This window comes from Vanellus vanellus (assembly GCF_965231255.1).
Source record: "Vanellus vanellus genome assembly, chromosome: 9".
Lineage (NCBI taxonomy): Eukaryota > Metazoa > Chordata > Aves > Charadriiformes > Charadriidae > Vanellus > Vanellus vanellus.
This window is the reverse complement of record NC_138914.1, coordinates 11,750,014-11,776,444: the sequence shown is the minus strand read 5'-3', so window position 1 is coordinate 11,776,444 and position 26,431 is coordinate 11,750,014. Positions and strand designations below refer to the sequence as shown.

Below are 26,431 nucleotides of genomic sequence, written 5' to 3'. Positions count from 1 at the left end.
ATGCCGGCGTGTCGGCCCCCACAAAGCAGGCAGGGCAGGCAGCTAATCTGGGGATTAGCACAGGGGAGGCCGCATGGGGGGAGAGCCAGGCAGAAACAGAGCCCAGAGGGGCGGCCGGTGAGCCCGCACTGCACTGAGCACTGCCAGCACCGGGCACCACCACGGCAGGTGGGTGTCACCCTGTGGACAGGGTGGCTGTGGTGCCGAGCATGCGTCAGGGCCATGGGGAAGGGCCGGCTGTGCCCCATACACTGTAGTCATTGGGGTGCCTTGAACACGAGGCACGGGTGCAGCAGCCACCTCCACCTCCCCGGTGCCGTCAGCGGTTTCCTCCTCTGCCAAGTGACTCACTGGCAGATGAAAAGATGAGCGTGCTGCTCCCTGCCACCACAGCGGCTGCCTCCACACCCACCTGCACAGCCAGGGATGCCAGGCAGAGGATGCAGCCTGCGCTCTCACACCCCTGTGCCCATGGCTGCCTGGGTTTCACTGGCTTCTGGCCAGTCTGCCCCCTTCTCCCAGGCTGTCCCCCAAGGAAGAAGGATGAAACCCCAGTTTAGGAGGAAACTGCCCCAATTAAGTGCTCACAAACAGCCTGGAGCCCAGCTTTGTGTTTTCATGACCACTGTGCGTGTTTTACGGTGCTGCCCCATGCCCTCCACAGTCCCCCTTGGCTGTGCTGCCAGGGGGACCACCCCCGGCATCTTCCCTGGGGACCTTTGGTGAAGGGTGGGACGGGACCCCACAAGCACAGGTGCCGGCAGTGCCACAGCAGCAAACGCCAGGAGAAGCCACACACAGAGGGCCTGGCTGTGTGGCGGGTTCCGGCAGTGAGCCAGAGACAGCGAGCTCGGTGTCCCTGTGTGCTGGAAGTACAGGCTGGGAGACAGGACCTGCTCCGCTGGGATGCAAGCGTGGTGCCTGTGGGAAGGCTGCTGTGTCCCGCAGGAGTGTGGTGGCTCTGGGCTGTGGCTGTGGCAGCCCTGGCCCCCCAGGGCACAGCTGGCAGCACACACACTTCCATTTTTGTCTGGTGAGGCTGGGAGAAGAGTCGCCATCGTCACAGCCATATTGGGACAAATATTCTCGCTGTGAGGAAAAACCCTGGAGGAGCCCCTGAGTGGGAACGGGTGTGGGGCTGGTCTGTGGGGGGCTGGGGTGGCACTCTGGGGCTTCCCCTGCTCCCTCAGGGAGGTGGCTGGTGTGGGGGGAAGCGCTGCTGGCTGCCATTGCCGTTACACCTCCTCCCTCTGGGGATTTTATTTGTGACGCTGCTGTGTGCTATCATGTGTGTGGGGTGGGGAGCTGCGGGGGTCCCCAGGGTAGCCCTAAATGGCACCCCACGGCACAGGCGCTCCATCCTCGGCGTGCCGGGGCTCAGCACAGGGGCTTGCAGCAGACACCTCCAGAGGTCCCTCCAAGCTCAGCCATGCGCTGCCGAGCTGGCGGAGACACAGCCGGGGTGAGCGTCTAGGCCGGGGGGCTGCTGTGCCCGTCCTCACTGACCCTGAACTGAGGGGGGTGGTGAGACCCATGGAGCAGGGTTTGTCCAGTAAAGGCCCTGCTGGGGATGCTGGGGATGCTGGGCAGGCAGGTACAGGAGGGCAATGCAATATGAATGGCTGCTGTTGCTGGCAGCCGTCACCCGGCCCCTCCACTGACCTGGGGGGGTCCAAACGCTCTGGGGGCTCCCCACGCCTGCCCTTGCCTCCTTCTCCTTGCTAATTAACGTCACTGAACTGATGTTAAACTGGAAGGGTGGAGGTTTCCTTATTTAAACATCAGAGAGGAGCTGAAAAAACGAATCCTCCCGGTTCCAAGATCCAGGGGAGTTAAACAGCTGAAGAGCAGCCACCTGCTCACCCGCTGAAACAGGATCGTGCCTCTCCTGAAAAAAACAATATAAAGACACCGGACTTTTATGAAGACACAATGAGTTTATTAAAGCCAGGAAAAAGGGATACCAGTCTTCCCCCTCTAGACGACAAAGCTGGACTGGTTGGATTTGTGGCAATAGACCTGTTTTGCCAACACCGAGATGCTTCGTTTGCCCATAACATCACAAATCAAAAATCAAATATGATACAAATATCTGAAGCAGTGGAAGTTGCTGATAGTCAGAGCTGGGTACCCTGGAAAGAGTTGCTCTGCGGGAATTGGGGCTGCCAAACAATCTCGCTGCGGTGTAACACCGGATTAGATGAGCAGGCTGGTCTTTTCTGAATTGACAATTTTGGAACAACTCCTCACTAGAGTGGTGCAGGTTTCTAAAGGATGAGAAATATCCATCAGTGACTTCATTGGCTGAATTTGAACGTCACATCTTTTGGCTTCTGTTTGAGAACGCCTGCCCTTGGAAAGTCTGTTGGAGAATTGCTTCATTAGCCAAGAGATAAAAGAGACAAATAAAGTAGAAACTAAATAATTTCCTGAATTTTCTGAAACCAAGAAATTTCAGCCTAAAGGAAGAAATGCAATAGTCAATAAACCTGAGAAGTTGAGACTTTGCTTTCTCCAGCTAAGCGTGTCCTTGTCCAAAGCTCACAAACAACTCCTGAGACAAACTTGAACCTTATTGAAATCAACCAGAACAACAGTACTACTGCCCAGGGAGCAAAAAAGCTGAACTTTTAGACATACAAAACCAACACAGGGACTGTGAGTGACAAACGGAGTAAAGCCTCTGGCCACAGAGATATTATTACATCTATCCAGTTGAAAAGTCAAGTAGATGTCAGTGCTAAATCTGTTTGAGCTGCATGTCTGTGCTCTGCCAGCCCTCTCCTCCCCGGTGAATGTCTCGGCAGACTCCGCAGGTACTTTTCTGCTGTGTAAATATGACGTCAATTGGAGCCTGTGGCATCTCTGCCAGCAGTGGGGAGGTAAAGGTAAAGAGATCCCATCAGCTTTCCAAGCTATAGGAAGGCTTCCCTCCCAATCCCACGTAGTCCCTTACAATATATCGAAGTGGACAATAACACTTTGAAGCATCCAGGCATGAGCCTTATCTCTGACTAAGCAGGTAACACACCGAGAGGAATAAACTGCGACTGAGATGGCCAAGCCTGCGCTGAGGACTCCAAACACAAAACAAAAACCCTTAATCAGAATAATCGCTATCAAAAACTAAAGAGCAACAGGCCGTATTCTGCTGAGCCAGCGTATTGTCAGGATGTGGTTTCTTGGAGCCTGCAGGTCTTGGGAGACTGAAGCTGCTCACCTGTTTTTCACCTGTTGTGCTACACAGGGAAAATATATTATCCTGGGGAGAGGAATCCCAGAAATTCCTTTTTATACTGGAGACATTCACTCTTTTTTTCATTTCCAAACTTCTCTTTCTTTTGTCTGCAAGCTGTTGCAGGCCTTTATTGGAGCATGGTACTGGTGGGAAATTCTTTGTCAGCCTTGGCTGAGCGCTGCTGAGGACCTGCTGATGGGGAGCTGCAGAAACTGGGTTACAGCTTCCTAAATTGAGAGCAACTGTGTATCTGGGAAAGCAATTTTTTCTGGAGCTTTCCAACTCAATAATCCCATTTGCCTTCTTTTGCTTCAGCCCACCATCAGCACATCGAGAGAGCTCGCCTTTTCTCACAGCAGGGCACATTTTCTTCCTCCCCATTGCCTTATTCCAGGGGATCCTTCCTGGCCTCTGCTTTGCTTTGTTTCCTACGGCTGCGTTCTCCACCTCACAGTCTGTGGGCCAGTTATTGTCTCTTCGCCCAGGCATATCTTTTCTTACAGAAGGGTGGCAAACTTGAGACTGCCTCTGTTGTGATGGTGTCACGGGTTCAAATCCTCTGGTGCCTCTCCTGACCGCCTTCCTCAGTGGAGTTGGTAAAGGCACCTCCTGTGGTACAGGACAGTATTTCTTCTGACTATCCCCCCAAAAGTGACTGTTAGCACAGCACACGCATGGATGGTTAGCACAGCTCTGCGTTTCCAAACTGTCTTTCACCTCCTGGAAAGAGTTTTTTTCTCTGCTACATGCCGCTGTAGCAATGGGGCTGACTTTCCCTCCTGAAGCTGCATTTAGGTCACCCTGTGGTGTGCCATCCCCAGTGACCTGCTTCCTCACAGGGGAGTCTCCGTGTTGCTCCGCCACTGCCATGCAGGGGGGCTGAGACTGACCCGAGGAGCTGCAAACCCTCCTGCCTCGGCAGCACGGCCAGCACATGTTCTCCTTGTCCAGAGCACAGACCTGGCATGGGCCAGGGGAGGTCTGGGAAGAGTTATCTGCCATGTGAGGGGGGAGCTTGACACTAGAAATGAATGTGTGCAGCTCAGCTAAAGCGTTAGGAAGCTTCAGGAAGCCTAGTTCTTCACACAGCTTCAGGTGCTGATCCCTCAGCTGGGCTGGCAGCGACCCCAGATCTTCCTTCAGCGACTGGACACTGGATTTCACATCCGAAATCTCCACATCTTTCTGGGGAAGCAGCAAGCAGAGCAGGAGCAGTAAGCAACACATTAAAAAGTGCAATAATAGTATTCAAACAAGAAACTTCAGGTACTATGTGTCAGCTAGACCCCTTACATTGGGTATCGACTCAAAGATCAGCAATTCTTATCTCCCTGTGTAATATGTGTTCTCAAACAGTCCCACAAAAGTGAGAGGTTTGGGACTGGGGCATATCCCTAACAGACTGGGAGCCCCCTCACCCAGGAGCACTGCCTTCTCACACACTGGCGTGACGCATTTGTCAAAAGCAATTCCTGCAGCAGGGCCTTTGGAGAAATCAGACCTGTCCTGGAGCTCTCTGACAGTTCATTCTTTTGCCTCTGACACCCATTTGTTCTTTTTTCACCTCTTTTTTCCTCTCCCTGGAAAACCATCCATCTGAAGGGACAAGGCACTGCACTTCTGTGAGATGCTTTCCCCTTGCAGGCACGCACTGCACCACCTCTTCCAGTGAAAGCACGTGCCAGCATGAGGAAGCAGTGCTCCATTGTGGCCTGTCACAACAGGGGACTGTTGGGATCCCCTCTTATTGACCAGGGTTTCATGAGCATTTACAGCACTGTTAGCCAGTGCTTCGGTAAGCATCAGTCAGTATCTAGCCTAGAATCAGCATTTTAATATGTCTTTCCCCCTTCATTATAACAGGAGCAGTCTACTTTATAATCCACCATTTGAAGTCAATTTAATATTCAGTTAATATTTTGAAGAAGTGGGAGAAATTCAGAATGAGGATTCAGAATAAAAGATTAATTTCTGCACTTACGGCTGCAAGTCTTCTCTCCATCTCCAGCAGCGCCTGCTCCATTTGGCTTTTATCTGTCAGAGCTTTCAGCACCGAGCCACAGTGACTTTGAAGAGCGTCTTGCACTAAACAGGGAAATCAATAAAAAACACATTTTGTCTTTCATTTGTAAATGTGAATAAAGTACTATCAATACTATTGCTACTTCCTCCATGGCTTGGCATGAAATACTTCACTGTGCTGTGCAACCATAGTGATTCACCCGCTGAGATCTCCCCGTGCCCCAAGCAATGAACAATAGGGTAGATGTTTAATGCAAAGCACTTGAAATTTATAAGATGCTGTGTATAGGCCAAACCTCATTTACTGTGCTCTATTAATACAGCAGCTGGAGATGAAAGGCTACATGAACCTACAAAACTTGGTTGGCTCAATGCAAGGAAGGCTGAGGCTCAGTCGCCTGCCAACTGCACAACAGGCAAGGCCACAGGAGGGAGACCCCAATATAGCTCACCTACCCCAGTATAACCAACCCTCTTCTGTAACCAGCTGATGGCAAATGGGAGCTTGAACATGTGATGGGAAGAATAGTATTGCTCATAACAGCAAGGAGATGCAAGAGGTTCACGGCTAAGTGCAACCAGAGAGTTACGTGACAGAAATGCACAGGAGGCTGGTAACCTAAGAAAAGTTGCCTGAAGGGACAGTGGGAAATTACAGAGTGTGCAAAGAATTGGGATTTCCAGTTGCTGGGCACAGGAAGAGATGGGGTCAGAAACAGTCTGAACTAGGTAGCTGCGCCCAGCGTTGGGCAGCTCCAGCTGGAACACCAGAAGGTAGCAGGGGCCCCATCAGTGTCCTGTGGGGGCATGGACTCCCTGGAAGGGTTTTAAATTGGAGCAAGATGCTCTTGTTTTCAGTCAGTCTTGCCAAAAAACTGATTAAAAAATAGGGATTTGTGTTGTTTGATCACGCAATAATATAACTCCCCCCATGCAGCTGCAATTATTCTTACAGGAATCACTGCTGTGCCTAATACACTATTAGCATGAGAACACAGTTTGCAGCGTATGTGGACATGAAAAATCCTTAGAAATCTTATGGAAGTCTTCCTTTAAAATTGTAAATTAGGATGGAGAGAAAGAGCTGTTCGCTAAACATTTCTTTCCTGTGAACAGCGCAGGAAGGTGTGTACAGGTAGTGTGGCTGGGGTGGAATGTTGGCTGGTTGGAACAAAACAGGATGCAAAGCACTCCTGCTAAAAGAAAGCATTGCCAAGCCAATGGGCTGGGATAACTGAAACTCTGGAGTCCTGGACTAGCACTGCACACCTGAGAAAAATCAGAATAAAGCCTACATTTCAACAAGTGGCTACAAGAGCTCTGTAATTAATTAATCCCCTTTTGCTACAGATCCAATGTGTTTGATTGACTTTGAAGTCAGTGGAGCTGAGAGCCCAGCTGAAGCTATTCCTGCGTGCAGAGCATTTATCTCAGCTCTTCAGTGCAGCACCTCCTGCCCCAGTGCAGTGTGTTCACAGGCTGCAGAGCCGCAGAGTGCTCCGGATCTCTCCTCCTGCCTGGCTATTTTCATTTAAGCTTTCAGGGACTTAATTGTCTCTGTGAGCTGTGCCCTTCTGTCAAACTCTAGATGGAATTGGTCAAAGAGTTAAAAACTATTAGGGAGAGGCAGGCAGAAACTGATTGTACAGGCTTTGTTTCTGTAAAAAAACAGGGACATTTAAAAAAGATACATTTGGGAAGGAAGAAAGGAATGAGACCTGAGCAATTATGGGCTTACTAGTTTGTTCTAATATTGTGCAAGGTTTTAGAATAGACCTTAAGGGAAAGAGTACTCAAAGACATGGAGGGAAATGGAATAAAATGGAACAAGATTTTATAAAAGGCGGATTGTGCCTGACTAATGTAATACACTAGGATAAGATAGGTGACTTCTTAGACAAAGGCAAAGCAGTGGGCTTTCTGTAGATTCAAACAAAGCTTTTCAGTAGAAGTTGTCATGTAATAAGAAAAAAACTGACAAATAATAAGTGGACAAGCCTCAATTAAAGGGAAAACATCAGCTCCTGAGAGGGCTGGCCTGAGGGGACAAGGTGGATCTGGAAGGTGCCCCTCAAAGCCTGCTCATGAGCCACAGCTGCTTAAAATCTGCCATAGTCACCTGGGTGCAAAAGCCAGTGGGCATTTAGGTAATTAGCAGGTGACACAAAGACGCAAATGCCAGCACCCGGGGCAGTGTGGCATGTGATAGTGTGCAGGCTCTGGCTGACAGGAACTGCTGTGCACCCTGGGGTGGCTGGAAACCTGCGTGCAGTCCCGGCTGCCTATGTGCAAGGGAAAAAAAAAAAAAAAGAGATTGGTCTGGGACACGTGCAGAGAAAAGCTACAAGATAATTAAGTGCTTAAATGATAATCTCCTCTTATGAAAGGAGATTGAAAGCGTTTGGCTTATTCAGCCACACAAACCAGAGGTGTCTGGTGGCACAGGGCTGGAGGTGCTCCTGCAGTGTAGCAGGGCTGCCGCTCCAGGGATGGGGTGCCTGCCAGGAGCTGCCTCCTGGCAGCAGGGAGCCCCTGTGCCAGGCTGTATGATTAACTTTATTTGCCTTCCTCGGAAGAAGTGATGCTTGGGCACAGTGCACACTGCTGTAATTTGGGAGAAGGAACCCTGCAGTGGCCTTGTTCATGTGTCTTCCTCACGCATCAAGTTAAACCACCTCCCAGACCCAGGTTCAGGGGGTATTTCTCCATTTTTGCAGGATGCTCATCACCACACGACTTTACCTTGTTCTCTGTAGGAGCATGGCTGATTTCTGAGGATCATCTGGACATATTTCAACTAATAAGCTGTAGTTGCAGGCAATTTGGTTGTCCCTGCTCTCTCACTGTCATTTTTAAGCTTTTAGTCTTTTGCTCTGACAGATTTAGACTTTTTTACAAATCACCAGGGGAAAGCTGTGGCTTGCAGAATGGGTTTGTAACGGTGGAGGGAATGTTTGAGGGGGCCTTTTAGACTTTGTATCTCCCTGGTTAGTCCTAAGGGCTACCTGCAATCCAAGAGCAAGTTTTTGGGAGCCTGTCAGCCCCCTCCTGGCCTGCAAGCCTATAAAGAGGAAGAAAGCAGCAGCGACTGAAGGAGGAAACTCCTTTCATGTCACTTCATCACTTTCCATCTCTACATAGTGAGGATATAGGAAGGCCAGCATCAACAAGCTTACCTCGGCTTGCTGCTCTTCCCCATATGCTTAATTTTAGTTCAGAATTATTTTTAAAACTTTTGATTTCCCTAGTCTGTCTGTTCTTCTCCAACATGGTATCCTCAGTCTAAAAATAGCACTGCATCCACTGGGCTTGTGATCTGCACATACGTTTGACTCAGCACAGCACGCTGCAGGCAAGCAACCAACAGCCAGTCTTTTGAATGTGTTTAATTTCTACGTGTAGGAGTATTCTGCAGAAAAAGTCCCCTCAGTACAGGGGAGGGGCACTCTTCTTCCCCCTCTGGCTTCCATACCAGAGGAGTGTTCAGACTTGTCAAACGCTATTAAATAAAATAAAAATGAGTGTTAATCTAGACTTAAAAAAATAGGCATTGAGATGGCCAAACTAGATCAGACCAAGGACCCTGTTAGTCAAGTCTCTTGTCTTTGAAAATGATCAAGAATGGCTGCTTCAGAGAAAGTTTTCTTCAAATAAACCCCACAGCAGATAGTTATTGAATAACTTGATCACAGAGAGAAAATCATTACTTGGTTAATGGGTGGCTTATGCACAGACTTGTGCCTCTCTGGGTATTTTACTCTAAACAAACCATTTTTTTACAACCTGGAACATCACTGTGTTTTGATTTTCTGTGCTATTGTCTTCAGATGTTACTAATTTACATTAATAACATATGGAATGTGAAATCTGGCATGAGACAAAAGGCTGTAGGACCTCAGGTTAGGTCTGCCACCCTGTACTTCAGAGGGTTCCCCACAAATCAGCCTGCACTCAGGTGCAGCTGCATTTCCAACAGCTGAAAACCACAGTCTGAGCAGCCGAAGGAGGGAGCGTCAGCCTCCCAGCCTAGGAATATATTAAATAGCAACTGCTTCTGATGCCTATCTATCATTGTCTATGCAACTTGTCCTGAGATTGGCACTGACAGTGCAGAGGCTTTAAATAACACTTTGGAGAGAGGTTGGTTCCCCTGCACCCGGGTTCAGTAGGGGAAATAGGAGGTGGTATAAACCTGGTGAGAGATGAGCAGGGAAGACATCTATGGAGCTCAGCAGAGCACTGTGTTTTCTCCCTGGGCAGTAACTGTGCTGTGCCAGTGGGTGAGACATTTGGGCTGTCACTGCTGCATCCTGCTCGGACATAACCTGAGTAGTCGGCTGGCAGGTTTAGCCTTGGTCCCCTTCCACAGCACAGCAGAAGACACTTGCATCAGGGGCTGTGGGATGAGCTGCCCCCTGTCTCAGCCTGCTCTATGGCAGAGAGTGCCCTAAGCCCTGAAGTGTGGCATTGAAGGGTTTCAGTATTCACCAAGACAGCCACACATCCTCTCGCCATCCATGCTGAGGCGTTTTGGAGTCTGGTTAAGTCCCTCATCTCAACAACTTTCATTGCCATTCACTACACAGTGAGTGAGCAGATGCATGGGAAAGGCATTTCCTTTATTGGTTTTAAACCTTTTGACTTTTCAATCCATACAGAACATGAGGGAGTCTGGACTGGGTGTCCCAGTCTGGACCATCCTGTTCACAGAAAACAAGCTCAAATCCTACCATTATAAACACAGCAACTACTGGGCCTTGGGAGTCTCAAAGGAAGACATGTTTGAAAACTGCCCACTAGGCACTGGATTTTGTCAGAGAATTGCATCAGCTCGTACCTCTGTAAGGGACATATTTCATGTTATTTTGTCACCCTTGCTGGCAGGAGCATCAGAGGATTGCCTGTGGTATGCTGGCTGGGAATATGCTTCTCATTTGCAGTGAAGTCAAGGTGATGCGGAGGATATGGCTGTTATGAGCGGTCACAGCTGGAACTACCAGATACCAGAAAAGCAAAGCAGATCAGAGAGGGCTGAGCTGTGAAAAATCAGGATTTGTATAAAAAAAAATAAAAGTTTTGATAGAAATGTAGGTATGTAAATGAAAAATTATAAAAAGAAATTAGTTTCAGGAGCAGAAACCAGAAGGAAAGAGCAAATGATGAGTCCACCAAAGAAACTCTATACAAGGTGGAAGAACTGAGGACATAGGGTCTGCTTATCTCTACATCCGTGTTGCACACCACACCAAGACGTGAGCAAGGAACAGAGCAGCTGTGCCTTTGTGGAAGCTGCTCAGGCAAATCTTTCATCTCCAGTGCCAGACACAGCTCTATCCACTGTGTGCAAGCACATATGGACAAACACTCAAAAGAGAACATTTTTTTTTTTTTTTTAATCTTACTGCATAGAGCGTGCCAGCCCAACAGCATTTAGAAATGCTTTGGAAATAGATTTTGAAAAATATTTTCTGTTTTGTTCTCGCTCAGTGGCTAAGTAGACTGTGCCAAATGTGCTTGCTACCCACTGCTCTAAATGAAGCCTGTGATACTCCTTATAAGCTTTTTAAGAAGACAGACTTGATTTCAAGTTACCCCTTCCTTTACTTTTCAGAGCTGTTTGAATGTCCTGGTGTACTACTTCTCTCCTTGAAGAGAGCCTCCTCATCTTCTGCATTCCTCTCCTACGTGTGAAATCCTCCACTGCCAATGATTTACCATGTCTCTACTATGTCACCCACATCCCGAGGTTCTGTCTCATCAGCCACTGGCATTCAGTGCTTTATCAGCTCTGAATTTAGCTCTTTATCACCTGAGTTTAGGAATTGTATACCAGTTTTTCAAGGGAATTGCCTCAATTGGGATCTTTTCAAGGCACTAGTGCAGGTATTTATTTAGTTGGAACTTAATTATCCATCACTGTGATACCAGTCAAATGGCAGTGTTTATCAGCAATTAACCAGTGACAGATGAACCCTCCCAGAAATATAAAAAGAACAACATTGTGGAGTGTGTGATGATTTTCATTATATATTCAACATTCTGCAGTGTGATACATTACAGAAAGTGCCAATTTTTCTTTTCAATTGCTTTGAAAATCTAGCAGCAGGCACCTCTGGGAGGTTTCTCATTTCATTCAAGGCACATTTATTTAAAATGGGTATGGAGAATAAACAGGACAGCTGAGCAAATGGTATGGAATGAAGAGGGGGAATCGTGAACAATAGATTTGATTTTCAGTGCCATGACAACAATTTCTGTGCACAAGATATATGAAATTAGGCAAAGTCCTGCTGCAGAGTGGACAAGTTGAGGCATTGAAGCAATTAGTACATAGGCAAATTCGTAACAGGGAGCTGCTTGTTCTGGCCAAAGCAGACGCATTCTTGCTTACATTTAGATCCCACCAAGAGCACTTGCCAAGCACAGCAAGGGAGTGTTCTTAGTATAACGACACTGGTATTTCAAACGTACAGGATACCAAGGCCTCGAGCAGAATGCACCAGACTCCACTCTTTTTGCCCAAGAGGGCTGTGTTGACTTAAAGGGTATCTGTCAAACCTGTGCTTTGTCAAAGCCACATTTTACTGCACAGTGAATATTATAGTGCTTTTCTGAAGGCCTGCTGCCTTGAACTCACAAGGTATAGCTGACTTCACATTTCTTGCATGCATTGAAGCTGGCCTCTTGTTCTTGCAAAGAGCAGGACAAGCACTGAGCAGAGTCCTGACAGGGTGTTGATAAAAAATCATGCCAGCATTAAAAATTAATGCACTCGCAAAGGCTTAGATCTAAGCCAAATTAGAAACAATTTCTCTGAAGCACTTTCCCTCAGTGAAGACTGCAGTGACTAGCCACTTCAGAGACAGAGCTGTTCAAAAGTATTTTACATTATTGGCTTTTTTGGGAGTCCACCTTTTTATCATGGCAATAGTGTGCTTCACTATGTGCTTCTTACTTAAGAAAAGAGCAGTACTAGTTTTTCTCACATCTAAAATATAATCACTTCAAGCACAGAGGATTGATGGAAGACTTCAAACTAACATGTGAAAATCTGGGAAGCCCTAAAAACTGAAACTGGATATTCAGGATAAAAATATCCAAGTTATTTTTACTGTGTATTCTTTATTACTCTAGACATAGTCTAAAAATGTTCATACTCCAGGCAGAACACAAAAACATAGAGATGCATTTATCTACACGTGCATGGTGTCTAACACACAACACCTAAGTTCTTTGACACAGCACAAGAGAGCAGAGAAAAGGAGAATATAACAGAGTAAGAATGGGAAAATAGACAGGTCCATACCACGGTTAAGTCTTATTTGCTCTTCTCTCTTAGGAAGAGCTGCTTTGAGTGGCATGACTTGCCTAGTTCACCCCAGCTTGGAGACAACACGCTGACATTCAGCAGTTTGACTGTGCCCTCTGCTGTTAACAGAAATACAGAAAGGACTTACGTGTCTTGGAAATGGTTTCCAGGTGAACCAAAATGAATTTGTTTCTTGAATCAAACATTTCTCCAAACTTGTCCAAGCATGCTTGCAGCTGCAAAAACAAAGGTAAATGAGAAAATTAATACATTGCCCTTTCTTTGTTTGCAAAACCACAGCTCCAAGTGCCACAGAATGACCGCTGCAAGTCATGGAATGAAACAGCCTGAGAATGGTTATTTATCTGTCGCTTGAAACAATTTGTCTAGCTGTTGATTGTAACTCCAAAGGAGATCTGGAATGGCTCAAAAAGCTCATGAAATGTTGCAGACATCTTAACAGATTTCAAAATAGAGATACTTTTCTGTAAAATAGCATTAATAATAACAATCAAGTTCATTATTAAAATGGGAGAGAAGAGTCCTTTGCCTTCAGAGAGTATTTCACATTGTATTTACTTGTTTGTGAGAGCAGACTACTTTCTTCAGGCATAAGGAAAGAGAATTGATATTTGCAGACAGCCATTATAGCCTATTCCTGCTCCCGAGCCTCAGAGAAATTCCACTGCTGACTCTGAGGTAAGGTCCTAAAGATCTTGACCCTAAGGACAGTCCACAAAGAATGCTATATGCGAAAAAATTGACAATTGTTGGTTTAAAGTATTTGAGTGCTCAAGGCAAATGTGTAATAATTCAAATATCAGCACAGTAAATGAGAGAAGGTGAATGTTCTGTAGCATTGTGAACTGTTTATTATTTTGTACTCTGAATTTGAATTAACTTACCCCTTGGAGCCTGTCTTTGATACTGGAAATAAAGGTGCTTAAAACCTCGCTAAAATAAAAGGAAAAAAAAGGAAAAGTACAAAACAGACATGTTAGTTACTGAAATAGACAGGAATTGAAAAGATCACAGTAAACTTGAGACATGAAACACTGCAAGGTATAGTGTAGTGTGAAAGGCAAGCATAGAAAGGCTTACTTCAGGGGGCGTAACCCTTTGAAGTCACCTTACTTGTTTAAGGAAAGCATATACACCCACATATATATCATATAAATTAAATATTTTTTAACTCTCCCCTTTTTTGGCCTAGTATTTGTGCCGCTCTCAAAAGTTTTAGTTGGCATTCACACAACTCTCCATTAGCTGCTGGGGTGTTACCACCGCTTTATCTGCTCCGGAAGGACCCAGCCTTGGCAGAGGTGACGTGCCAGTTGCTGGGATACATGAGTATTGTATTTGGACCAAAATAACTGGGGGAAAAATATGGGAAAAGTTTCAACATCAACAAAGCTCAAGCCAGGAAGAACAAATACTGCAGATCCTTTTCTCCCGAGATTACGCCTGTGGTTTCTGTTATCCATCCTTTTAAGCTGAACGAGCCTATCAGGAATCAGGATATATTCATGATTAACCTATCAAACCAAAATACAAGGAAGGTTGCTAAGCAAAGTGATAACCTATTTCCTCTCTGAAGATTTGGGTCATTTTAAATCAGTCATTTAGTGATCCAAATTGCAACAACCAAAAAGGTGGAGGGCCAGGTAGAGTCTAGTTATGAAAATTAGGCAGGGCTTCTGAAATCTTTTTAGCCTTATGGAAAGGAAGATATTCATTTTATTGGTCAAACTTGCAGGGGATACAATTGATAAATTATACGTTTATCTTTGTAAGGATAATAAAGCTATTTCTATAAACAGGCTTCTAATCTGGGAGCGAGTCTGGAATGTAGGAAGAAGCATAACTCATTTAAAGATGAAATGAAGGATAATTAAGAATTCTGCCTAAACATTTAAAACTATTTGCTCATTTCTCATAATTCACTTACAAACCCCCTCCTCTTCTCTAATAGACACTAGAGAATCAAATTCTGCATTATCAGAAGCATAGTGCCCATTGCAGAGGAGAAAGAGATACTCAACCTGATTTGATCAAAGGCTTTTAACAAAAATGTGTTTCACTTTGGATGTTACATTACAAAATGTACAGAGCTAAGGATTATTTATAGTTGCACTGGGGAGTTTGCCATCTTTCATTTTTGAGCTTGAAAGTGTTAGCTTGTTCCTTGAAGTCCTTTAGGACCTACATATACATTTAATTCTTGACATCTGACAAAGAGCAGATGCAAATTACATTAGCAAATTATACTTGTCTGTCACCAAAACCAAAATACATAAAAATCTTGTGTACAAGTAAAATTCTAGAGATACATGCAGATTTATAAAGGTGTAATCATTGCATCTTCCACTGCACACATGTATACTTGGCAATCTCCCCATCTGTCCTAAATGTACAAAGGGCGTCCTCAGAGCCCTTTTGATCAGTCCCAACACAGTCTATAATATTTTGAGAAATTTGGGCTTTCACAGAGAATCGATACAGAAAAAAAAAAGCCTTGCTGATCAGGTAAAGAAGGACAAAGGTAAATTCAGGTTAGAGTTTTGTTGTTCCATGTGGCTTATGCCTGAGTGTGTTACATAAATCACATTGCAAATAAACCCTATTCTCTTGTCCTGTGACTTTTTGCAATCAGAGATTATCTAAAACCTGAAAATATACTTTTCTTGGAGAAATATGTCATGTATGACTTTCAAGAGGGGAAGAAGGAGCTGCAGGGAGTGATAACCACCAGCACAGAAAAAAATTCCAATGGATGTCTACGTACCGATCATATTTGTCCTTTATTTTGTTCTTATTCACTTCAAAATTTTCAAAGACACTTTTCACTCTTCCTGCACCAACATTAAGTGAACCTTTTTCTTTTGCATCTTCATCAAATAACTGTGGCTTTGTCTGGTATTTGGTAAAAACACTGGGCTCACTCTGTTGCGCAAAAGAAAGAAAAATGTTGCAGTATAAAAATAGTCAGAACATTAATTACCAAAAAACATTTTTGTACCAAGTGCTTTGCAGACAGAGATCACAGTGATTGGACGTGACAGATCAGATTGGACAAGGAGATTAAGAATTTCATGAGATTATGGCTCACTTAGTGTGCCTAGTTAGATCAACTCCCTGTGGAACTGAGACCTAGTCTAAATTTCTCCAAATTCAGGCTTTTCTCTCATCTTGAGTATTTTCAGTTGGTTGCGATCATCAGGTGTGCAGATTTTTTTCCTGTATGCTCATCATAGAGTCTATGAATTAATTTCAGTGTTCTTGGAATTGTGGAAAAGTTAAAGATGCCAGTGAGAACTCCCTATACACCAATCTAAAGAAAATCCTATTGAAGTTCCTGGGGGATGACATCATTTGCTGCCAACTAGCAACATCACCAGACTGTAGATCAGTTTTCCACATACTTCAATATACATTTCAGAGCAAGAAATTTAATATTAATATGAAAGCTGTAAAGACCTTCTTCACTCTACAGACTTTCCAGACACTGTGTGACCGCAATGGAAATGCCTTTTCTGTAAAACGTAAGAAAATGCAAAGTCCTTTAAATTGTCTTCTTTCATTGTGAAGAGTGAATTTCCTTTTTTGTGTCTAAAGAAAAGCTGCTGCAGTTAATGGACAAGATCTCCGCCAAAATGCAGAGGACAGCAGATAGGATCTGGAACTGAAGGACAGCCTAGGGCCACCGAGCTGGCATGACTGCTCTTTCCTAATCTTTGCTCTCAGGTGTCTTTATTCGGATACAGTGCTATCTGTTAGTGGTGCAGGAACTATTTTAGCGAGGCTGGTAACATCAGAAACCATGTGCTGTAGAAAGATTTTGAGCATAGAGGCTCTTCATCCAAAATCATTCAAGCATCTGCCATAACAACAATACAGCAAGGTAATTTTCAGTCAATGAAAGTAAATACTGAACACCTCTGTCATTCTTGCAGAAAGCTAATGAACAGAAGCACAATATTTTTCACAGAAGAAGTAGATGGAATATTTTACCTTAGCTAGGTGATCTAAGGACATAGAGAATAATTTCAAAGACATTGAGAATAATTGCATATTATTCAGTAACTAAAAAACATGATTAAAGAACATAATACCTATCCCAATAATAATTGTTAGCAATCTGTTACAAATATTAAGTTTTCAGCCAACCAGGCTGCTGTTTTGTCTAGTCACAGCAAATATACATATGGATCAAAAGATAACTTGATTTCAGCAGTTACTAATATTTGCAAATGTTACCACCTGATTTCAGCGTTTTCCATTAACTTTGAATGGTGGCTGTGTGCCTGCACAGGGCTGAATGAGAGTGAGACTCACATCCTGGGAGTTGTGCTGTCCCAGCTGCGTGCCCAGCTCCAGTGGCGCTGCTGCCGACTGCACATTCTCTGGGCAGAACTGGGAGCCGAAGAGCAGTTGAGAATCGCTCAAACTTGAGTAGTCGCTAGGAGCGCTGCTCCGGATGGAAAACTTATTGGGCCTGAAATGTGGTAGAGCGGGTTGTGAATTAGTCTTGAGCAATTAAAAAGCCAAACAGAATTCCCTACATTACCTGCTGGAACTGTTCAAGCATGTCCCATCCCAACATGTTCCTTTTCACTCTCCACTCAGAGGGTACCATTCCTATATCTGCATAATGTTTAACAGTGTATGATTTTGCTATGCAAAGCCAACTAGCTTATCTTAAACTGCCGCATCCATACAAACGCAGTGTGGTAGCTCTGCATTCACCTCACAGGGGTGATGGTGTTTCTCCAGCATGTCCCGCAGGCAGAAGACCAAAAGCAGGACTGGCCAGCTAACTCACTTCATCCTACCTGCCTAGTCAGTCAGTCTGCGTTAGTTTAAGGGACACCTTGGGGTTTGCTCCTAGCAATTGCCGGGTCTCTCCCTTTTCACTACTCTGGATAACAATTTCTGTTGTAACTCTGATGCTGCTTGGCTTATTTGGAAGTCAGTTCCAAAAGAGTAAACCTTTTGGACTGATAGTTGACATTTCTTGAGCATTTATTCTTCAGATGCCATAAGTCTGACACACTGGAACAACAAATAAATAGGTAGCATATGGCTGGACAAACTGATCTGAATTGTTAGAAATATTTCAAACATAATAACATGCTACTCAAAAGTTCTGTTCTTTCCCCTGAGCATCACCCAAATAAACCTTTTCCAGCTAGCCTTGATGTTGTGCTATGTTGCTCTGATTCTACTCCTCTTCAGAGACACAGCTTCTACCACTTTATGGACTGGGATCATTGGCATAGTACCAGCTTCCCTCAGCCAAGGGTTGCCCCGCACAGCTGCACCACTTCTCATTCTGTCAGACACTGGCTTTGATTTTTTGCTAGCAAAGATACAGACTTTTTCCATTTTTTACATGATCTCTATTCCATTGCTCCACGTCCACAAGGTCTGATGGAGTGCTTAGGCTAGGTCCAAACATAAGAAAAGCTGGACCAGGTTTATACTCTCAGTTCTTGCTGTTTTTTAAGCTACCAAAATGGAGAGATATATTGCTTGTCTTTGGAGCTGGAAATTACAGATTGAAATTAATGAGAGAGACTCTTGCTCAGGGTTTTCCTTCCATATCAAATCATGTAAGTAAAGGAGAAGGAACAGGAGGCTAATTCATGCATATAACAAAAGATGATCACCCCAACATTTATTAGCAGTGACGTGTTTGGTTAATCTCCAGTTTTGGAAAGAGCTCAAACATTACACGCACAACAGGGAAGGGATTTAGTAGCAGTACTTGAACTGCTCAGTCTCCTTCTTCATTATATAGTGGTGTCAGTGACAATATCGTATTAATACTTTTGGCTTTGAGCTCATGGAGTACACTGAGCTGCAGGCAAAAATAGATGAGGTATGGGTTTCTGGATTCTCAAGAAGCCCGATAAATCTGTCTGAATTCAAAAATTCTCCCTTGATCTGTCTCTGGACCCCAAATCTACTAAGAAAGAAATCTGAATACAACTTTTACTAGCACAACTTCTTGTTTCCATCTCAGCTAAGCTTTGCAAAAAAAATTTCTTAATCTAGAGCCAGCATGTCAAGAAGAGATGTGAGCACACAGCCTGCCATGACCCCACATGGGCAGGATCCCTGCTTGCAATGTGAGTATCACATCCTCTGCACCAGTTTTCTAAATCCTCCTGTCTTATAGACAAAAAATTCTCCCTCTTAGTTTAAGGAAGGGTTTTTATAATCCCTAAATGCTTTACTGTCCTGTCAAACCCACTTTAACAGTGTCTGGTACAACTGGTGAATATCACATCCTATAACCTACTAATTTTCATAGTCCCTTCACATTACTTAATGGCTGAAATACAAGATCCCTATAACAGAGTTTTATGACCGGTATTTTGAGTTTTGAGCTGAGAGGACTTTATGAGCCAAGTGACCTCCCAGGCTCACTGTGCACTGACACTACAACCAAAGGCAGCTGTCGGCTGCTCTGGAGCCTAATTTTTCTGTTTTAAGTCCACTATCTCAGCAGTTGGTTTAGGAACAATGGCATTTCTGCAGATTAGGGGGGGGAATGAAACAGATGTCTCTTTTGAATACACTTATTCCCCTGAGCACCGCATTTCTTTCTCCCTTGCTTAACACTGCCGGCAATTAATTTACTAACAAGACCATCTGGGCAAGATACCAGCCTGGCCACACTTGGCCCAGGCCTATCTGTGACAGCAAGATCAGACAACCATGATCAGATCTGTGATCAGATCTATGATCAGACAACCACAGCTCTTCTAAACACCTGACCATTCCCTTCAGGATGCCTGAGCTGCAGGGATGCATGCTCCATCCTAAATATAAACCCTTCCTTATAAACAGCGAGGACACATCCTAATATTTAATCCCGGTTAGAATTCCCTCCTAGGTGATGCAATAGTTTATCTCAGGAGAACTTTTAGCTTTCTGCTAACACAACCCATTCCCCAAATTGTCCATGCATTTTGTGTCCATAGTGTTCCTATGGTATTTGCACTAGTATGTGCATCCAAAGCAAAACCGAGTTTAGATACATGGATAAGTGCCATTGTAAGTCCTTGTCAGGTCCAAAAAATGCTAAATCATCTTCTGCTGACCAATGGAACGGTTTCTTTTTCCCACCTAACTTTATGCAAGGTATTGCAATATTGGCAACTTCAACCCTGTCTGTAATATGAGCGTGATCTAAAAAATCTCCAGTCCTCTGCGTATCTGGGGAGTCAGCTAGTTCTTTGCAGTCTCAGTTTCCCTGTTGTCAGTGGCAATTCCCTCTCTACAGGAGAAGTTAGATCTTTTGGGAGCCTCTTTCATTTTTCTAAGTTCCAATTCCACTTCCAACTATTTTAGCACAACCATATGCAAATGTTCACCTTTCATTCAAAGGTTTTGCCTTGCCCCCAAACAGCTGTCAGATACAACACACCAAGAGAAACACAGCATGCAATAAATACCCTCGTCTTGTGTTTCCTGGATGTTTCTGGGGCATTGACGAGCTAAAAATTCATAATTATAAATTGTTGTAGGCCTTGTTGGTCTTTTTAAAAATTGGTAATTTTTACTCTGTTATTTGGATCCATCCTTACGCGCCAATACCAAAGCTTAAGAGTCAGTTGGAAAAGCAAACTGAATCTTCTACAATTTGCAAAGTAACATTTATCCACAGTGCTGCTGTAAGTGATTTTATTTGGTTCTGTCATCCACACTGAAACTGTGCCAACATCCCTCTTCTTCCCAAGCACTGTGGGTGAAGCTCACTTACGCCTTCCTGACATCTCTCTTCAAAGTGCAGTAAAGCCTCTTTCCCAAAGAAGGTGTCTCTTTCTCCTGGTAGTAATCTTGAGTAGGATCAGTGCCATAAAGTTCCTCTTCTCCTGATTTCTCTCCAGAAAATCTCCCAGCCCTAAATGCTTGCATCACAACAAATCCAATTGAAATTCTGGGAGCTTCTGTTCACCTGCTTTTCCTCCTGCCTTTAGTCTGTATCTATAGGAACTGTCTCTAGCTCTGCTATGCTGCTCTTGTCATCACTATTTGCTGCCTGCCAATGTGTTCAGCAAACAAGCAAGGATCAGTGTTGGCTTTGGGTGCAGAGGAACTTCAGCGTCCAGGGGCCTGGAGGAGTTTAAATCAAGGAGTTCTAGCTGCTATTGCAGCTTCCAGCCATTTGCCATCTCTTCACTGGGAACGGCCACAGCATAAAATTATTTTTCTGCTTTCTGTCCTCTGGAACAGCATGACCTGCATGCTGCAAATCATTTCCACCATATCCTAAAAGGAATTTCTACAGATTTTGGCACTGGCCCTAATGCATTAACCACAATGAAATCCCTCTCAGTTATTCAGCTCAAACACTGCCTCCAATTTCCAGATTTCAGGCTCAAAGTCCTTCCGGTCTTGCTTTAATTCCTCAAGGTCATTTTCACTCTCTATGAGCCACTCTATTATTCATTCGGCTGTGATTCAATACTGCCCAGACGTTCCTGACCTTGGACACCATGTTTGCCCTTTGTCCTGAGCCGGTTGCCGGTCACAGTGGCTCACAGGGCCTTTTTCTTAGGAGGAGATTGGGATTTCCATGGATCAGCCCTACTTACACGAAACATATCCCTGACCACATCAAGAATTGGACATCTGGAGAGAAGGGGTTTTTGTCCCCCCTAGTCTGAAGCCATCTTCCAGCCTGCACTTACAGCCCCAGTTTCTCGTTCCTCCAAGGCTCCAAGGCTTTTTATGGCTGTTCTCTCAGTCTTTGTCCTGGCAGTCTCCTCCATTTTCTGCTTATTCTGGGACCTTAAGGATGACTTCAAAATATGTCACCCTGCTATGTGGGATGGAATTTCATGGGATAATGGATTGGTTAATGGTTGTTAAATTTGGAAGCTTTTTCTCAACATCAGAAATAAGCCATAAAGAGTAATGGCCCAAATTTGCCTTAACTTACAGCATCCGTTTTGAAAGCCTCTTTAATATTTTCATCATATATTGGCCTTACATTCTCTCCGGCAGGCTTTCTGTTTCTGATGTTTTTGGAAGTAGGTATATTAGTAGCTTTTATGCCTTTAGCAAGTTACTGCTTTTCTTGTGGAACAAGAAAATTCTTATAACTTCAATTTAAAATCATAATATATTGGTTTCTATTTTTTCTATTTTTGATTGTCTTTCATTTCTTGAAGGATGTCTTCTCATTTTCAGTAGTCGTCTTTACCGTGCCAGTCCAGTACTGGTCCTTCTTGCATCTGCTCTGAGAGCAGGTACGCATTTGTTCTGAGGTTCAACACGAAGTCTAAATAATCTCTACATCTCAGGCAAGCATTTAACCCTTTTGCCTGTCCAGTCTATATTCTTTTAAAAGAGCTTCCTTATTACTACATCAGTGTCTTTTATTTTGAAAATAAACAGTAGTGTATTTTTAGGCTTCTGTTCCTCCAGGAGAGATGTTGACTCCTGTTCACCACTGTCACTTTCATGGTAGCACTACAAGAGTAATACCCTGAACACTCAGGACCGAGGCAACATGCATCTCTTCCCGGGGGACTTCCCTGGCTGAGGCAGGTATTTATGGTGTCTGAAAATGTACTTTCAGTATCATGCCCCAGTGATGCTTATCCAGTCAATAAAAGGCTGATCGAAGCATCGCTGCTTTTGCGACTGCTGTTCTCACATCCTCTGTGATCTTTCTTCACCTGCCCTTCTGGCTGGGCAGGCAGCAGTGCTGCTCTAACATGGCACTTTCCCTAATGAAGTCTGGCATTTCAATCCACAAAAACTGTGTTGTTTGTTGATACACTTAATTTAAGTCTAAGTTTTCTCCACCGTATAGCCATCATTCTATCCACATGATCCCCTCCCACATTCTTAAATAATTGACACCCTGGTATTAGTGTCCAAGTAGATAATCTGCCTGCTCCTGCATTTCTAGGATCTCTATTATGTCAAGTCATACATAAACCCAGGAAAAACAGAGACTTTGGTTCCTCCACCCTATTTCTCAGGCTGCTAGTGGTTACAAAGAAGCATGTATACATATGACAGATAGATAATGAATAAAACCCAGAGCGATCTTTGGTTTCTGCAGAACCGCTGCCATGAGGGTATTGTGTCACTGGAGCTCTGCATTTCTTAGGAACCTGGTGGCATCTGCTCGTCAGAAGTAACACCCTGACTCAAGCTCACAGCATGATTCATACCTTGCCTAGATTATATGCTGATTTTATGTTTCATTTTTAAAGCTCCCCGAAAGACAGTATTCTGGGGATTATACAGCATACTCTGCTGAGGTGAGAAAGGTTTCTAGTAACAGAAGTGAGCTAGGAAAAAGTAATCAACACCTTTTCCCCCTGTTTCAAATACACACACATGCACACACTCCCACGAGTACATTTTTTTTTTTAGAAAAAGTTCTCCTCCTGAGAACCCCTTCTTAACTCCAAAAATGCAGCTGCATTTTCAGTAACATTTTATGCCCTATTTGACCCTTTTGAACTCACTTGCAAAAAATGTGGAATGCTGAGGAGTGGGTGTTAAAATCTTGTCTGTATTTTCTTCCTGCATTAACAAATGAGTTAAAAGGGAAGACTTTGTAGCTGACAGGATACTTGGGAGGAGGAAGGAATTCAAGTGATCCCTTTCCAAACAGGCACCTGTACTTATTCCGCTCATTTCCTTTCCTATTGCATGAGTCCAAAGAATGATTTATATATTAAAAATAATGCTTTATATATAATAAAAAAATATAAGTATATATTATTATATAGAATATTATGTAATTTTTAATATATTCCCTATATTTCCCATACTTAGACTCCAGAAAGAAAGGCACAGGTTTTCAAATTACTTAGAAGGAACTTATGGAAAACAAAATTAAAAACAAAGAAATCTGCAGGTACCAAGATGACAATAGAATTATGCAATGCATGTTTATAAAGACAAAACCATGACAGATATAAACATGTTTTTCCCTGAATTGGCTCCCCTTTGACCCCCACATCTGTGCAAAATTCAATTAATTCATATATATATGACAAGTATTTTTATAATGAGCAAGGAAACTACTATTACATTTTCACTATCATCCATCATTGAGGTAACATCAGGCCAAAGAGACAGTATGACTAAAACTGGGAATTTGAACAACAGTTACTTATGTAAGTGGGTTATTTAACTAACAGAGGCTCAGAGGACCAAACTCATCTATTAGTTTCTCCAGGGTCAAACAAGGGATAAACCTTGCTCTGTTTTTTAGCTATGTGATGCAAAAAGTGGTGCTCTGCTGTAAAAAAATGCAGCCTGTCTTATGTATTTGCTCTCCAGATGTTTACATCCAAACAATATTTGCTGTATCACTATATATTGTAAATGTGGGGAGCTCTAGCTGCTCTGACTTCTGCTGGGAAGAAAAATTAAGCCATGCGTATAAATGCAGGATATGGGATAATTTTAGAATTACATAATGTGTAACAATATTGCAAATCACAATTCATTTTATCTACCCACTGCACAAGGCAAGAGCGAACATTTAACTTATCTAATTAGACGTAGATAGGCCACAGGACTTCCCCGAATAAACCAGAGCACAGCTTTCAGCTGATGCTGGTTTTCAAATTCCCAGCCATGGTGGATCTATCATGGTGTTGGGCAGGCTGGAAGCAATGCAGGCACAAACAGGATCACGGAGTGGGATAATTAACCATCATTAACCAGACCGTAATTAACCACAGAGCTGTGTTTCACCCTATCACTATCAAACACCTAAAGTGTTTAATTTTATAGACAATTTCCTCACGATCTTTCATCCCCACCCCACAGCCCAAGCTCACCCAGTGGCTGTCGGCGTGCTCAACATCTCCTTGATATTCCAGACGTTAAAATTCATGTTTTTTTCACAGCTGACACCCTCGCTGGAAGCTCCTGGCCCTCACCCTGGCCCTGGCACGCATGGCCTCTCCTACCCCGTGGCATCCATGGTGCCATGCTCCCCTGCAGGGAGAAGGAACATGGAGAGAGTGGGATAAGCCCCCCTCAGGGTGGGGGGACCATCCCCTTGTGCCCCCTCACCAAGAGGAGAGCCGGGGGGGGCCACGGCCCTGCAGGCCGAGGGCAAGCCTGGCCGACATGGCTGCCCCAGGGCTGGGCCCAGTGGCTCTCCCTCCATCCCTGGATCTCACCCCTGGGGCCTGGTGGTCCCTGGATCCCAGGATCGGACCCAGCTCCAGGCTCTCCCCAGGCCACCCACGGCAGGCACCCAGCTGGAGCCCAAGCACTAGGAGCCATCATGGGGCAGAGGGGGAGGAGGAGGCCAGGGGTCCCACACAAGCAGGGCGGCCATGGCACCCACGTACTTCACGTCCAGAGGCTGTGTGGTCTCTGGTGTACATACCTCTCACAGAAATGCACAGCGATTTAATTTCACCCATTAGAAGTATGACAAAAATAACCCATCGTCTAAACACTCCCTGGAGAAAGATTCTCAAATATGGTTTTACTGGAATTTTTTTTCCTTGTACTTCTGTAGCCTCCATCTTCAGGAATGGAAAACGGGCGTGCTTACATGCCTATTTCTTTCTCCTTTAATTCAAAACAATTTCAATACTGGTTAAAATGCTTGGTTGCTGGTTCTGAAGATACTCCATAAGCACTAAACCACTGTAGAAATAAGGTTGATATAAATTCATGGATAGATTAGGAGGGCGAATCATATTCCCCTTTATGCTCTTTTGGCTTTAGTATTAAAGGCAGCCTGGAGCTCAGAGGAGTCAAAATAATGGTTTTCTTGATGTATATATCTGGTTTCCTAATCAAATCCTGCAGAAATAAAGCTTTCACTTAAAAAGAAAAATAATATCTGGACTTTTACCCACAAAAAAACTTCTTGGAGTGACTCTGTTACATTGTTTTTGCTTGTCACTACAGCACTAGGGCTGGTATAAATAGCTTGGATTTATCACGGCATCTTGTTAACTCTCAGCTGTACGATTTAGCCTCTAACAGGTTGATTTTCTAGCACCGGAGCAGGGAATCACAGCCTGAATCGTGTTCCTGCTTCAGGGATGGGATAATGGCCGGGCTGTCCAAGGCAACGGTGGGCTGGAACGTAAACCTTCCTCCAGAGAGCCGTGCTGACGGGAACATTAATGTCTATTGCGTCTGTTGAGTAAATAAAAGCCTTGTTCTGCTCCTGAACTGCCTACAGCTCCGTCGTACAGCCCAGTGTATGGGGCTGCTGCCAAGAGCCTTGCTGTGCGTCCAGGTCTGATATGGCCCTGCATCATAAATGGTGATTTTCCATAATTTTATTGCTTGTAATTGGAAAGTTGGCACAGAACTCCCTTCAGAAGAGACTGCAGAGCCCTGTACTCCTTTACAGCACTTCTACTGCCCTTAGGAAAGGATTTGCTGGTGCTTTGCACACCGGCGATAAGACTTGGCACGTTATTTGAGGTTATTATACGGAGCTATTCCTATTTCTGGTGTGGATGGAGCTTTCTGGTCTAAGTGTCTACCAAGTTTGTGTAATATGATAAATGAGATTTTTATATTTCCATCTCTCCTGACAACGGAAAGAAATTTCTATAAGGAAACATATTTTTTTAATTATAGGTCTGACAGCTACCTCCAGTTCCAGTCTCCCCCCTCCATAACATGCTCTGGGGAGATTAGCCACATTGCCAGGCGCTGGCTCGTAGCTCTCCTTATATCTGAAGTAACAGACTGTGCTTCTAGTGTTAGGGAGTGTGGCCAGATACTTGAAGCCTTTCATTTAGTAAAAATTAGCAGAAGCTGCCAGGAGATAGACAGCAATATACTTGATACATCCCTCAAAGTTTTTTTTCCTTCATAGCACATTTCATTAG

The 26,431-nt window shown here is 44.2% G+C and overlaps 1 protein-coding gene across 1 annotated transcript; it reads right to left on the bottom strand.

Annotated features, from left to right (window-relative positions):
- Positions 1–3,100: 3,100 nt before the first annotated feature.
- IHO1 (interactor of HORMAD1 1) lies at positions 3,101–24,453 on the bottom strand (the record flags this gene model as incomplete). Its single annotated transcript, XM_082487911.1, has 7 exons — positions 3,101–4,423; positions 5,220–5,323; positions 12,718–12,805; positions 13,475–13,523; positions 15,355–15,512; positions 16,905–17,064; positions 24,398–24,453. 7 exons carry the CDS (start codon positions 24,451–24,453, stop codon positions 3,101–3,103), a joined length of 1,938 nt encoding a protein of 645 aa, XP_082344037.1.
- Between the last annotated feature and the right edge of the window lie 1,978 nt (positions 24,454–26,431).